At 45.1% G+C, this 13,546-nt stretch overlaps 1 protein-coding gene across 8 annotated transcripts in view; it reads right to left on the minus strand.

The window, feature by feature from the left end:
- LOC137375194 (diacylglycerol kinase delta-like) overlaps positions 1-6,010 on the minus strand; it is a 158,230-nt gene extending 152,220 nt beyond the window's left edge. For all 8 annotated transcript variants that reach the window (XM_068041971.1, XM_068041972.1, XM_068041969.1 and 5 more), the window contains exon 1: positions 5,829-6,010. In XM_068041971.1, the coding sequence (XP_067898072.1) occupies positions 5,829-6,002 (174 nt within the window). In that variant the 5' untranslated portion in view covers positions 6,003-6,010. The remainder of the gene's footprint in view (positions 1-5,828) is intronic.
- Positions 6,011-13,546: the final 7,536 nt, after the last annotated feature.

Here is a 13,546-nt window from a genome sequence, read left to right on the forward strand (position 1 = left end):
TCTGACCTACTTACTATTTACATGCCGGTAGATTTCTGGGTTGCCTTTTATGTTGACTGCCATTCTATTCTGATGTTCTCTCTTTGCCTGTCTCATTTTCCTCTTCATCTCGCCTCTCAACTTGTTGTATTTGGCCTGGTTCTCACTTGAAGAATTAACCTGACATGCATCTTACACCCTCTTTTTTTGTTTCATCATATTCTCCATCTCCCTTATCATCCAAGGAGTCCTGGCTTTGGTTCCCCTACTTTTCCCCCTTTGTTGGAATGTACCTAGCCTGTACCTGAAACATCTCCCCCTTAAAGATCACCCATTGTTCCTTTACAGTTCTTCTGTTCAGTCCTTGGTTCCATTACATCCTTGCTAGATCCCCTCTCATCCCATTGAAGAGAGCCCTCTTCCAATTTCGAAGTTCTACCTGAGATTGTTCCTTGCTCTTCGTCATTACTAATATAAACCTTCTGATATGATGATCACTCTTACCCAAATGTTCCCCCACAGTCACCTGATCCACTTGGCCCACCTCATTCCCCAGCACCAGAACCAGCAATGCCTCCTTTCTAGTTAGACCGAGAACATACTGGTCAAGGAAGTTCTCCTGCACTCATTTCAGAAATTCCTCTCCCTCCTTACTCTTTACTCTAACATTATCCCAATCAATATTTGGGTAATTAAAATCCCCCACTATCACCACCCTGTGATTCTTATAGATCTCTGATGTCCCTGCAGATTTGTTCCTCTATTCCTCTCTATCTCACTGTTTGGAGGCCTATAGATTACTCCCAGCAGCTTGATCATACCTTTCTTGCTTCTCAACTCAAACCAAATGGATTCTGTCCTTGCCCTCTTAAGGACATCCACTCTTTCCAACACTACAATGTCTTTCCTAATCAGTACTGCCACTTCACCTCCCTTTCTTCCTTCCCTATCTTTTCTGAATACTTTGTATGCTTGAATATTAAACACTAAGTCCTCATCATTATTGAGCCACTTTTCCATTATTGCCACAACAACATATTCCCACATGGCTATTTGTGCCACTTACCACTTTGTGCATTTATATACATGCATTCTAAACCTGCCTTTGTATTCCTTGTAGTCCTTAGTTTGCTTCTCTCTAATATGGCACTCCTTCCTTCAATAGCACTATGTAACACTCGCAATCCTTTATGCACCTTATTCCTTGATTCTATTTCAATATGTTGGTGCCTATTCCTCTGCCAACTTAGCTTAAACCCTCCCCAACCACACTAGTGAACCTCCCTGCGAGGACACTGGTCCCAGTCCTTTGAGGTGCAACCTGTCTCTTTTGAATAGGTACAAGCAACAGGTCTCAGGTGCCCATCCACCCATCTAAAAAAATCTCCATTCCCTCTTTTAGAACCTAGTTAGTACCTTGTTTAACTATTAATATTAATTAATGATGTGGAGGGTAGAGGATGAGAAAACAGCCAGGAGGGAATTGGAATAGTTGAGTCTGGAGGTGACAAAGGCATGAATGAAAGTTTCAGCAGCAGATGGGCTCAGGCGGGTGATACTAGGAAGGGGGAAGCGGGCAGTCTTTGTGGTAGAGCACATGGGTTCAGAACCTCAGCTCAGGGACGGATAGGATGCTGAGGTTACAAACAGTCTGGTTCAGCCTGAGAAAGTGACAGGGGAGGCAATGAAGTCAGTGGTTCAGAGTTTGTGGTACATCTTTGTGGACACCATGGCTAAGATTAAACTCACTGTGCAGCCCAGCTAAGACCTTGCAGAACGATAATGTATAACCACCAGTACAGGCAGACCTGTAATATGTACCTTCCTCAAATTCTAACTTTCGACAGAAAAATTATTCATTGCAGTTTGCCAAGGGATTAGGAGGAATACCACAATGTGTCTCGATATGACACATTAATTTGAACACTGCTCAAGGCTCATGTTTTCGATTCCCTCTGCACGATCACCTCCGTTTCCTTCGTACCCACCCCTACAACTGATCTGGTCCCCGCCACTCCCAGCAATTCTCTGCCTCTAATTATTTTGACCACCCCACTCCCTTCCCCAGACCATCATTCAGCCATTACATCTATACTCCCTGGAGTTGTCTCACTATCTCTTCCCCTGACTTCAAAAGCGCCGAAAAGACTTTGACCATGCCACCCACTCCCCAGTGTCTTTCTCTGATGTCCTCACCTCCTGTTAAACACAAGACACTTTTCTATAAGAGGGGTGATGCAAGGGCAAGATGTTGCGGTTCTAATCTCGGGTAGAAACTTTACAGGACATTTAGGATGTGATACATGCGTTACATTTTAAAAAAAATTCTAAACAAGTCTGGGGAAAAAAAGAGCAAATTTAATGTTTTGTTGTTTGTCTGCCTGTACTGGTGGGTGAATTCCATCTGGCCAGCATCAGTCTGTGCGCTTAGTAAGAACAGACGGCCAGAGCTATTTATAGCTGAGTAGGTCCCCACAAGAGACTAAATATTTTCAGAGAAATACCAGGAAGTAGGGATCATTTAGGTTAAACCGCACTGCTCTATATATTACATATAGTCAGTTGGAGCAGGGAGCCAAAGCCTCAACGTGCAGAATGAAAAATCATTTTAATTCTGCTCTCTGTAGATGACATTAACACTTGCGGGGAGTAATTTCATATTTCAACGTCAATATTGGGGCAAAAGAAATAAGATTTTGTACTCTGTTTATTTAAAACTATACCAAGATACATTGACTGAGCTTGAGATCAGATCACTGTTGGAGATGCACTGAGGAAAGAACACTATTCCAAGTCTCACAGGATGTTCAAAGAAAAATCAAACTGCTTTGAAGACAAATGCTGACAAAATTTTCAGACAAAACTCTCTTGCAGCAAGTACGAACACAGAACACTGTTTGCTCGTGTGGTATAAGCCCACAATCACGACTAATCCATAATATATCCAAATTGCAATGCTCAGCCACCCTCCTTGCATGCCAGCATTCCTTCACATCTCTAGATAGTATGATGTTCTCATTATAAAGCTGCCTGTTGCACACACACACCTGCAAATACCTAGAGTTTCATCAGCCCCAGATCCCCACATCTATAGTTGCAGCATTGATCATAGATTCTGAGGCAAATTCGCTTCTTCCTATTTCCACGAGCAACACTACTGGTACAGCTAAGAAACAAAAATTCTACAACTGACTTTTTTCTTTAAGCCTTCCAACTTGAAGAGAAACTTTAGGCAAAATTCCTGAAACTGATTTCTTTTTGTTTTGTTCTATTTTGAGGCATCTGAGGTTTGGTCAGTATTTGGTGTGGAATGGGAATGTCTCCAGACACATCTACGTTACAACTCACACATACAAACAGCCTTCAGCAGAGTGTCCTGAGAAGATTCACAGGCGAGAGGAGAGAAGTGGAGGTGGGCTGAAGCTAGGAGCAGACTTAGGCGAGGTGATTCAAGGCAACATTTTGATATTTTCTCCTAATGCTTGATGAACAAGGGCTCCAACACATTTTTTCTTTCAACATTGTTTTTCATTAACACTTTTTAAAATTAACTTTCATCACAGGGATGACTCACGTGCTGATCTGCAAGTCTGTTCATCAATCTCTGTTTTCCCGTTGAGGTTTGTTTTTCTACAGCTTTTCATAGAATTTTAAAACACAGGTTGATAGGTAAATTGGCCATTAGCAATTGCCCCTAGCAATTTCCCTACGTGGTAGGGAAATATAGGGACAGGTAGGGATGTGGTAGGAATATGGAATTAGTGTAGGATTAGTATAAAATGGGTGGTTGATGGTCGGCACAGACTCGGTGGGCCGAAGGGCCTGTTTCAGTGCTGTATCTCTAAATTAAAAACTAAACAAAAAGTGGCCATTTGGCCCATCGTGCCTATGCCAGCTCTTTGAAAGAGCTATCCAATCCCTAATTAACTAATGGTGACCAAGGAATCAATGCAGAGAACCCTTACTCTGTACACTGGTCCCCCTACCACCACGTCTCTACTGGAGGTATGAATGAATGGCGATGTCCAAATAAGGAGTGTCTCCATCAACGGCAAATTTAATATCATATCCTGTACCTTTCTCTTCGAAAAGTGAGCTGAATATATATTGAACATTTTGACCAACTTTAAACACATTTCTTGTGCTGTAGACCATTTGAAAACCAGCTCCGCTCTTCTGCTGACCGGCACAAAAGTTAAGAGACAAAGTTCCCTGTTACAAAGCTTGTACCAATGTAGACTGCCTTTCTCAGGCAATCTTACCCACAGAATCGTGATCTAAATCCTTGACATCATACTGAAACATATGACAAAGACAGGCAAGAAAAGAGCAGCTGGTGCATCAAGCCTGTCCCATACTGACATATCGCAATTTTTACACACCATGCCCCATCTCAGTCAATACCACCAGACAGTCATCCACCACCACCAATCAGTCAATCTCCTGGTAGCGGGAAAGAAAAAGGAAAAGACTGTAGGCAATTTCATGACATAATCTGGAAAACTGCTCTTCAACTCCTGCAGGCAATCCAGGAGATCACAATGCCTGGGAGACACATCCCTCAATAGCCCAGCAACCTTTTATATGCTATGATGTTAGCCACAATTTGGAAACTGTCAAACAAAAGGTAATGGAATATGTCATCTCCCATAATTACAACAGCCACAGATCAATATTGAACAGATCGCCAATCTTTGACAATATCGTCGAGCTATGTGTTGGAACCAGTCATATAAACATTTAATAGTGTGAACTCCTTATGCTGCATTCCCCAAAGATTTTGAACCTTGTGAAGCTCTGCAAGGTCAAATTAGTGAAAAGCCTATCAGAACTCTCATATGGGATACAGAGCTAGATTATGCTGGAGGATACATTTTGTGACAAATTATCCTGGGGATAGGTCCCCAGGGACAGATTATGCCCAGAGACTGGACCCAGGGACAGACGATACCCAGAGACTGGACCCAGGGACAGATGATACTCAGGAACTGGACCCAGGGACAGATGATACCCAGAGGCTGGACCCAGGGACAGATGATACTCAGGAACTGGACCCAGGGACAGATGATACCCAGAGACTGGACCCAGGGACAGATGATACTCAGGAACTGGACCCAGGGACAGATGATACCCAGAGGCTGGACCCAGGGACAGATGATACTCAGGAACTGGACCCAGGGACAGATGATACTCAGGAACTGGACCCAGGGACAGATGATACCCAGAGGCTGGACCCAGGGACAGATGATACTCAGGAACTGGACCCAGGGACAGATGATACCCAGAGACTGGACCCAGGGACAGATGATACCCAGAGGCTGGACCCAGGGACAGATGATACCCAGAGACTGGACCCAGGGACAGATGATACCCAGAGACTGGACCCAGGGACAGATGATACCCAGAGGCTGGACCCAGGGACAGATGATACCCAGAGACTGGACCCAGGGACAGATGATACTCAGAGACTGGACCCAGGGACAGATGATACTCAGAGGCTGGACCCAGGGACAGATGATACCCAGAGGCTGGACCCAGGGACAGATGATACCCAGAGACTGGACCCAGGGACAGATGATACCCAGAGACTGGACCCAGGGACAGATGATACCCAGAGACTGGACCCAGGGACAGATTATTCCTGGTATCCGGAGTGGGTGTTTTTCGGGCTATTTCTCCCCCTGACCCCGGAGTCTCTAGTTTTGCACCCTCCAGTTAAAAACTCCACCTCCGCTCCCTGTTGTGCCTCACTCGAGCCTGAGGCTCCCCCTGCGGCCTGCCCAACTGCAGCCGCCCTGGTTGCAGCAGAGTAGTAGGGGACCCGGCCGCTCCCCCGACCCCGGCCTCACCTTGCTACGGATCTGGCCGGAGGTGGACACCTTACGGATCAGTTTCTGCGCTGATTCGTGCTCAGCCTCGCTATCTGATGACTCGTCTCCCACCGTACTCCCGCTGGCCAGCCGTTCCCGGGACTCCAACTCACAGCCAGACCCGGCGGCCTGCGCTTCCCGAGCCGCCATCATCACCGCAGCAACCGGACCTCACCCGGCGCCGCCGCCAGGGGGAGCCCGAGATCTCGCGGTACCGGAACCCGCCGCCAGGGGGAGCCCGAGATCTCGCGGTACCGGAACCCGCCGCCAGGGGGAGTCCGGGACCTCGCGGTACCGGAACCCGCCGCCAGGGGGAGTCCGGGACCTCGCGGTACCGGAACCCGCCGCCAGGGGGAGTCGGCTGAAGTGATGCAGCAATGGACAATGCTGAAATGTTATTGGCCTCCACTTGAACACTGCAAAAAGAAGTTTTAAAAAACCCATTCCCAATTGTCTGTGAAAAGAGACAGAACCACAGCACACCAAGAAGTATTGCAGCACTGGCTTTTCACAAATAAATTTCAAGGGGCAGTCCATTCAGTTGACTGGAAGCCTCTTTGCAGCTGCTGGACTCAACTTTTAAAATTTACAGAGATGTTAATGGTATAAGCTCACAGCCTCTCTGCAGAAAGGGGGTGGATATACGCGAGTTGCTTTGAGATGAAACCAGGACCGGAAGCCTTCATTCAATAAGTTCACAATTACCTCTGAGTTAGCAGGTTTTGGTTTCAAATCCCACTCCAGAGACTTGAGCACATAATCCAAGATGACATGTCAGTAGTACTAAGGGAGTACTCAGGTCAAGCCTACAACGAAAAGCCTTGATGTTTTTAGCAGAGCTTCTCCTTTATGGAAAGGAGCCAGATTACCAACTAGATCAGGCAAGGGAGGTTCATCCCAACCTGCACCCCCCCAGGGTGCAGTTACTATATCAGCTCAGAGCCAATGGCATGAACCCACCAGACTGTTATCCATAAGGAAAGACATGCATCTTCTCATCCTAGGAATTCCCATCCAAAATACCCTTTGTCCAGTCAAACAGACAGAAGTTAGTCTAATGCTCAGGAGATCCAATATTTTAACTGAACCAGTGTCCTGGTCACAAAAAAGTGCACAACTAGCTCAAGATTCTGCACACTTTTTAGAACCGATCCCCTAAAAATCAAAGTCCTTTTTAAAACAAAAAACATGACTTAAGAAACTCTTGTCCTACATCCAAAGTGGATTATTATGGGAACCCCAAAAAATGCTAATGGAGAAAGGGAGGGAGAATGAGAAAGATTTGTCCAAATATGACAGCCCTTGCCTTTGTACCCATATCACCAAGTGTGATACGTTTGATGGGCCACCGTGGCTAGGTTGCTGATTGAGCATATTGCCAATCAGCTCAACTCAAACTCTTCCCAATGTATGGGTGGATAACTCCAAAATGATCCTCATGTAAGAAAGCTTGACCAAGAATCAGAAACATTCTTTTCTTAACATTTGAAAGTTGTAAACCTTCACCTAGATCAGATAGACCTGGTTCTTAACCTTGATACTTTGCCCCAGAATAGAGACAAGTCACTATAAATGGCAGACTTATGGAGAGCTGTATAAAGTAAATTCTTAAATGTAGATGATAGTTACAATGCATACCAAACAGCTGAAAGGCAAGAACCCAAGGACATTTTATGGGAAACTGCGGTGTATTTTACAAGGCGTTCAACCTTAGCAAGAAAGGTAGCTTTCTAGAGTGTTTTGTTGTAACTTATGCAGATTCAGGACCAAATCCTCTTCCAAATTAATAAGAAACACTCTGGCTATACTGTTGTAGAAAACACCTACAAAGCCTGGTTGGTGTGCCTCTGCAATAAGAATTGTGAGCAAGAGAAATAGGCCCTACCTAAGAATAGAGTTCTGTTTTCGCCGCATCTCCTCCCTACAAATAGAGGGAAATGAAATACAAATATCAACGCATAAAAGTCCTAATGAAAGGAGTAGCCAGTGGGGAATTCCGGTTCCTAGTTACAAAACTGAAAGAGTCATGTGCTTGACCAAAAAGCAACGTGTCAGACCTACTGCAGTAAAGATTCAGGTTAACAAGAATCTAGTCACTAAAGAAACAAGAAAAATTGTCCACCAGAAAACAATCATTTAGGCTAGGTGTTCCAAAACATTCATTCTTTAAATACTAAACAGATGGTGCACATGCATAGTAAGATATTGTCTGCCTTCTGTCCACACCTCAGTTTTAATGCATGACATTGAAAAAGTGTATAAATGCTGGAGAGATGGTTGCATGTTTCAGACAGCTCCTCAGTGCATTAGAACTTCCATGATTCTTACTGGTGTGTTAATATGCCAACAGCAGTTGGAACAGTTTAGCACCCAAGATGCAAATTCCTAATGAACCTTGGGATTTAAACAGAAGACAGTCCAGTCTCTCTACCCTTTTTGTTGCCATTTTCCACCCCGTCACATCATTCAACTCCACCTCTTCCTCACCTCATCTGTTGTTGAAACCCTCATTCACGCCTGTTACAGCTGCAGCATGTGGGAGTTCCTGGACGCCAGCGTGATCCAGGGCAAACACAAACGCAGTAAATATTTGCGGCTCAAGGAGCTTCGGCTCAGAGTCATTGAGCTGGAGGCCCAGCTGCAGACACTGCAACACATCAGGGAGGGGGTAAGTTATCTGGACACATTGTACCAGGAAGTGGATAGGGTGTTCTGATTTGGTCAGTGGTCAGGGACAGGAGAGTTTGGCTGCAGCTGAGGCAGGTAAGGGGACCCAGAGGGCAAGAGTACAAGAGTGTCAGCCTTTGCGATTGTTCAACAGGTTTGAGGTTCTTTCAGCTTGCTTGGATGACAGTGGGGGCTGCAGGGTGGATGAGCTAACTGATCATGGCACTATGGTGCAGGAAGCCATTCAAGTGGGGGAAGCAAAAAAAGAATGTAGTGGTAGTAGGAGGCAGTATAGTGAGGGGATTGACACTGTACTCTGCAGCCAAGAGCGAGAGTCCAGAAGGCTGTGTTGTCTGTCCGGTGCCAGGTTTCAGGACAGGAGAGGAACCTTACAGTGGGAGGGCGAGGATCCAGTCGTCATGGTCCATGTAGGTACCAAGGACATAGGCAGGACAAGGAAGTTGGTTCTGTACAGTCAGTATGAGGAACTAGGCACCAAGTTAAGAAGCAGGAACTCTGGATTATTACATAAACCACATGCAAATTGGCATTGGGCAAATAAGGTTAGAGAAATGAATGCATGGCTCAAAGACTGGTGTGGTAGAAGTGGGTTCCGGTTCGTGGGGCACTGACACCAGCACTGGGGAAAGTGGGGGCTGTACGGTTGGGACAGTCAACACCTGAACCGTGCTGGTGCTGGTGTTCTAGCAAGCTGCACAACTAGGGAAGTAGAGAGGATTTTAAACTAAATAGGGACAAGGGATCAAATTTGGGAAGATATGGTAAATCAAAGAGTAGAAACAAGGCAAGAGAGAAAGGTATTAATATGGGAAATGATAAACAGACCGTGATACGACTCTAAGAGTAAATCAACAGACAAGGCTAGACGTTACAAAAATAATAAAAGGACAATACTAAAGGCTCTATATCTAAATGCATGTAGCATTCGAAACAAAACAGATGCCTTGACAAACACATAGCTGCAGGATAACATAGATTGGGACCTGAATATTGAAGGGTACATGACATTTAGGAAGGACGGGAAGCTAGGAAAAGGTGGAGGGGTGGTGCTGTTAATTAATGATGGTATTAGCACATTAGAGAGGGATGACCTAAGTTCAGGAAACCAGGATGTAGAAGCAGTTCCGGTAGAAATGAAAAATGATAAAGGCAAGAAGTCACTCATGGGAGTGGTGTACTGGCCCCCTAACAGTAACCACACGGTAGGATGGGGTATAAAGGCAGAAATAATAGGAGCCTGTCAGAAAGGTACGGCAATAATCCTGGGGAAATTTTAATCTACATATGGACTAGAAAAATCAGATGGACAAAGGTAGATGAGGAATTCATAAGAATGTTTTCGGGATAGTTTCTTAGAACAGCACATTCTGGAGCCAACCAAAGAGCTGGCTATACTAGACCTGGTTTTGTGCAACGAGATAGGGTTAATTGATGACCTCACAGTGAAGGCGCCTCTTGGTAGCAGCGATCATATGATTGAATTTTACATTCAGTTTGAGGGAGAGAAAAATGGTCCCAAGACCAGTATTTTAAATTTAAATAAGGGCAATTATGAGGGCATGAAAGCAGAGGTAGCTAAAGTGAACGGGCAAATTAGGTTAAGGGATAGGTCAATAGAGATGCAGTGGCAGACATTTAAGGGGATATTTCAGAATACATAGAATAGATACATTCCAACAAATTTCAAGGGAGGACCCATTATCAGTGGTTAACAAAAAAAATTAAAGATAGTGTCAAACTTAAAGAAAAAGCATATAATTGCGCAAAGATGGGTGGCAGGACAGAATATAAAGAACAGCAAAGAATGACTAAAAGATTGATAAGGATGGAAAAATTAGAGCACGAGAGAAAGTTAGCTAAAAATACAAAAACCAATAGTAAAAGTTTCTATAGATATTTTAAAAAGAGTTAACAAACTGAGCATTGGTCCTACAGAAAGTGAGTCTGGGGAATTAATAAGGGAAACTAAGGAGATGGCAGATGAATTGAACAGATATTTTGCATTGGTCTTCACTAGAGAGAATACAATTAACATCCCAGAAATAGCTGTAAATCAGGAAATGGGAGGGAAGGAGGAACTCAAGAAAATTAGTCCCCAGGTTCTGATGGACTTCATCCTAGGATCCTAAAAGAAGTGGCGAGTGAGATAGTTGATGCATTGGTTTCAATTTTCCAAAATTCCCTAGATTCGGGGAAGCTTCCATTAGATTGGAAAGTAGCGAATGTAAAAGGCTGCATTTACTGACAATACAACCACTAAGTGGCAATGTATTAGTACATGCGCAAGTGCAGCCTGTTTCACTGAAACATCACCATCTGCGACCTTCAGGCAGCTGCCAGGATTAAAGATGGCGCTGCTCAATTGATCACAGAAAAGCAACTTCAACCCATGGCAGCACACAATGGGCATGTTTGATGCTCAGAGAACATTGAGCTGTTTAAAGTCTTATCAGAAAGACAGCACCTCTGACAGTGCTGAGAGGTTTCAGTGCCACCCCACTCTCCGGCCGCTCATTTCCCCCCCACCCAACCTCCAATCCGCTCACTCCCCACTTCCCCACCTGCCCCATCCGACTCTCTGGGCGCTCACTCCCCGCTTCCTCACCCCCTCCCCAGACTCCGGCCGCTTCCCCACCCCCCATCCCTCCAGACACAAGCCGCTTCCCTCCTCTTGGCCACTCGCTCCTACATCGCCCCATCACCCCTTGCAGCCCACTTTGCTTCTTCGGAAGGAGCAAGTGGCCAAGAGGAGGGAAGCGGCCCGTGGTCTAGAGCTAGCGTCTGGAGGGGTGGGGGGAGGTGAAGGGGAGAGCAAGCGGCCAGAGAACAGGGGGAAGCGGAGGAGAGCAGGGTGGGGTAGCAGGGAGCGAGCGACCGGCCTGGAGTGAGTGGCCGAGAGCGTTTTCCTGCGCCTGTTAGTCCTGGCAAGGCAAGGCATAGGCTGCATATTCACAGCATCTCAGTGCGCAGGAGACTGTGCCACTGTGGTGTGCCACAGGGATCTGTGCTGTGGCCTCAATTTAAATGACTTGGATGAAGGGACCGAAGGTATGGTTGTTAATTTGCTGATGACACACAGATAGGTAGGAAAGTAAGTTGTGAAGAGGACATCATAAGGAGGCTACAAAGTGATATAGTGAGCGGGCAAAGATCTTGCAAATGGAGCATAATGTACGAAAATGTGAAATTGTCCACTGGCAGGAAGAATAAAAAAAGCATATTATCTAAATGGTGTGAGATTGAGGAGCTCTGAAATGCAGAGGGATCTGGGTGTCCTAGTGCATGAATCGCAAAAGGTTAGTATTCAGGTTTGGCAAGTAATAGAATACCATTGTTTATTATGAAGGGAATTGAATACAAAAGTAGGGAGGTTATGCTTCAGTTTTACAGGGCATTGGTGAGACCACATCTGGAGTACTGTGTACAGTATCGGTCTCCTTCTTTAAGGAAGGATGTAAATGCATTGGAAGTAGTTCAGAGAAGGTTTATTAGACTAATGCATGGAATGGGCAGGCTGCCTTATGAGGAAAGGTTGGACAGGCTAGGCTTGTATCCGCTGGAGTTTAGAAGAGTCAGAGGAGACTTAATTGAAACATACGATCCTGAGGGGTCTTGACAGGGTGGATGTGGAAAGGATGTTCCCCCTTGTGGGAGAATCTAGAACTAGGGGTCACTAATTAAAAATAAGGGGTCGCCCATTTAAGACAGAGAGGAGAAATTCTTTCTCAGAGGATTATGAGTCTTTGGAACACTCTTCCTGAAAAGGCAGTGGAAGCAGAGGTCGATAGATTCTTGATAAACAAGGGGTTGGAAGGTCATCAGGTTAGGCGGGAATGTGGAGTCGAGGTTACAATCAGATCAGCCATGATCTTATTGATTGGCGGAGCAGGCTCGAAAAGCCAAGTGGCCTACTCCTGTTCCTAATTCTTATGTTTGTACGTACCTCTAGACTTGACTATTCCAATGCACACCTAGTTGGTCTCCCACCTTCTACTCTCCATAAACTTGAGGCCATCCAAAACTCAGCGCAAGTTAAGACACGGGCAGCAAAGTCCCATTCCCCTATCGCCCATGCACTTGCTGACCTACATTGGCTCCTGGTCAAGCAATGTCTTGATTTTAAAACACTCATCCTCATTTTCAAAATCCCTCCATGGTCTCAACCCTCCCTATCTCCATAATCTTCTCCAGCCCCACAAAATTCCGAGATATCTGCATTCATCTAATTCTGGCCTCTTGTGCATCCCCTATTTTAATTATTCCATCATCGGTGGCTGTGCTTTCAGTTGCCTAGGTCTGAAGCTCTGGAATTCCCTCCCTACATCTCTCCACCTTGCCTTCTTTCTTTAAGACACTCCTTAAAACCTACCTCTTTGATCAAGCTTTTGGTCATCTGACCTAATATCTCCTTATGTGACCCAGTGTCATGTTTGGTTTCATAATGCTCCCGTGAAGCACCTTGGGATGTTTTATTACGTTAAAAGCGCTATATAAATATAAGTTGCTGTATTCCTATTAACCATTATTTTTCCTTGAAATTCCCATATCATAGAGACTTCAGAAAACAGTTGAATTATTTCCGATTTTGATGAATAATTCACATACAAACCCTAATATGGCCGTCACACTATACATCTACCTCATGCAAGGCTTTTCCAACGCTACTTTTTTTGCTAAACAAGAACATAATAGGAGCAGCAGGTGCCCATTTGACCCCTTGAGCCTGCTCCACCATTCAATAAGATCATGGGTCATCTGATTGCGGCCTAAATTCCATTTTTCTGCCAGCCCCCATGACCCTCGACTCCCTTGCAGATCAAAAATCTTGAGTAGCTCAGCCTTGAATATATTTAACCAACTAACTGCTCTGTGGGGAAGAGAATTCCAAAGATTAATGACCCTCAGATGAAATTCCACATTTCCGTGTTAAATGGAGACCCCTAATTCTGAAACCGTGCCCCCTAGTTCTAGATTCCCCAAGAGGAACTTCCTCTCAGCATCTACCCTGT

This window comes from Heterodontus francisci, chromosome 11 (genome assembly GCF_036365525.1).
Source record: "Heterodontus francisci isolate sHetFra1 chromosome 11, sHetFra1.hap1, whole genome shotgun sequence".
NCBI lineage: Eukaryota > Metazoa > Chordata > Chondrichthyes > Heterodontiformes > Heterodontidae > Heterodontus > Heterodontus francisci.